The sequence below is a fragment of the Carlito syrichta genome, unplaced genomic scaffold (assembly GCF_000164805.1).
Source record: "Carlito syrichta isolate Samal-C Ts95f unplaced genomic scaffold, Tarsius_syrichta-2.0.1 Scaffold272708, whole genome shotgun sequence".
Lineage (NCBI taxonomy): Eukaryota > Metazoa > Chordata > Mammalia > Primates > Tarsiidae > Carlito > Carlito syrichta.
The window spans coordinates 1-1,223 of NW_007216804.1; the positions used below are offsets into that span (position 1 = coordinate 1).

Sequence of the window (1,223 nt, forward strand, 5' to 3'; positions counted from 1 at the left end):
TTGGTCTGGATGCCTCCTTTGCATTGGGTAATTATTTATCAGTGCATCTGGTCCTCTCCAGGCTGAGGGTGGTTCTTACAGTTCCCACCCCTTGACAGTTGGGAGGCACGGGGTGGGTGCTTGAGGGCGTGGAAGGAGCAGCAAACACAGGCCTTGCTCGTCCTGCCAGGTGTGCGTTGAGAAGCTGATGCCACTGAGCTCATTTTGCAGTGCATTCCACCAGGCCACCTACAACAAGCAGCCCATGTACCGCAAAGCCATCTATGAAGTCCTGCAGGTGAGTGTCCCTCTGGGGAGCTTAGAAGGCAGCTCAGAAGGCACTAGAGGCCTGGAAGTCAGAGTGTGGTGGTCAGGCCTGGGCAGAGCATCCGGTCTACTGGGCCCTTTGGCTACAACTCTTCTTCTCCCCATCCCACTGAGCCCTTTCTCCCCTCCACCTCTTGCCTGTGCCTACCCTCACTACCTTCAGTCTGGCCTTGGGTCTGACTCTCCTGCCCGTCAGCCTGTCCTGACTCCCCTCCCTCTGATGTGTTGGCCTTCCAGGTGGCCAGCAGCCGTGCGGGGAAGCTGTTCCCAGCATGCCACGACAGTGATGAGAGCGACACTGCCAAAGCTGTGGAGGTGCAGAACAAGCAGATGATCGAATGGGCCCTTGGGGGGTTCCAGCCCTCTGGCCCCAAGGGCCTAGAGCCACCAGAAGGTAAATGGGGGTGCCTAGCCCAGCCTTGTAGGACCCTTGCCCACAAGTCACATCTGCACCTGGGCTGGGAGAGCTGCCAAGGTCTCCGTGGAGGGTTCCAGTGGGAGTGGCCAGAGTCTTCCTCGTCCTGGGGTCAAGGTCAGGACAATGCTGCTCCAGGCCTCCAGAATAATCTGCTCCCCCGTTGGCTTGCTGGAACCAGAGAGGTGGGAGGTGGGATCAGATGCACCCCATTGTAGGAAGAGGAGGAGGTTGGGGTTCCCTGTCATGTCAGCCTGCCACTGTGACCTTGTCACCCGCTTTCCTGCTCCAGAGGAGAAGAATCCCTACAAAGAAGTTTACACAGACATGTGGGTTGAACCCGAGGCAGCTGCCTATGCACCACCCCCACCAGCCAAAAAGCCCAGAAAGAGCACAACAGAAAAGCCTAAGGTCAAGGAGATTATTGATGAACGCACAAGAGGTAGCTGACCTGATTCTGGAGAGAGTGGCATTGGGAGGTGGCACTCTGAGGAGTGGGTGC

The 1,223-nt window shown here is 57.6% G+C and overlaps 1 protein-coding gene across 1 annotated transcript; it reads left to right on the forward strand.

Annotated features, from left to right (window-relative positions):
* Positions 1-169: 169 nt before the first annotated feature.
* LOC103254190 (DNA (cytosine-5)-methyltransferase 3A-like) lies at positions 170-1,163 on the forward strand (the record flags this gene model as incomplete). The annotated part of the gene is made up of 3 exons (XM_008052326.1): positions 170-277; positions 544-700; positions 1,014-1,163. Coding segments are annotated over 3 exons (415 nt in total), but the record flags the coding sequence as incomplete, so codon positions are not given.
* Between the last annotated feature and the right edge of the window lie 60 nt (positions 1,164-1,223).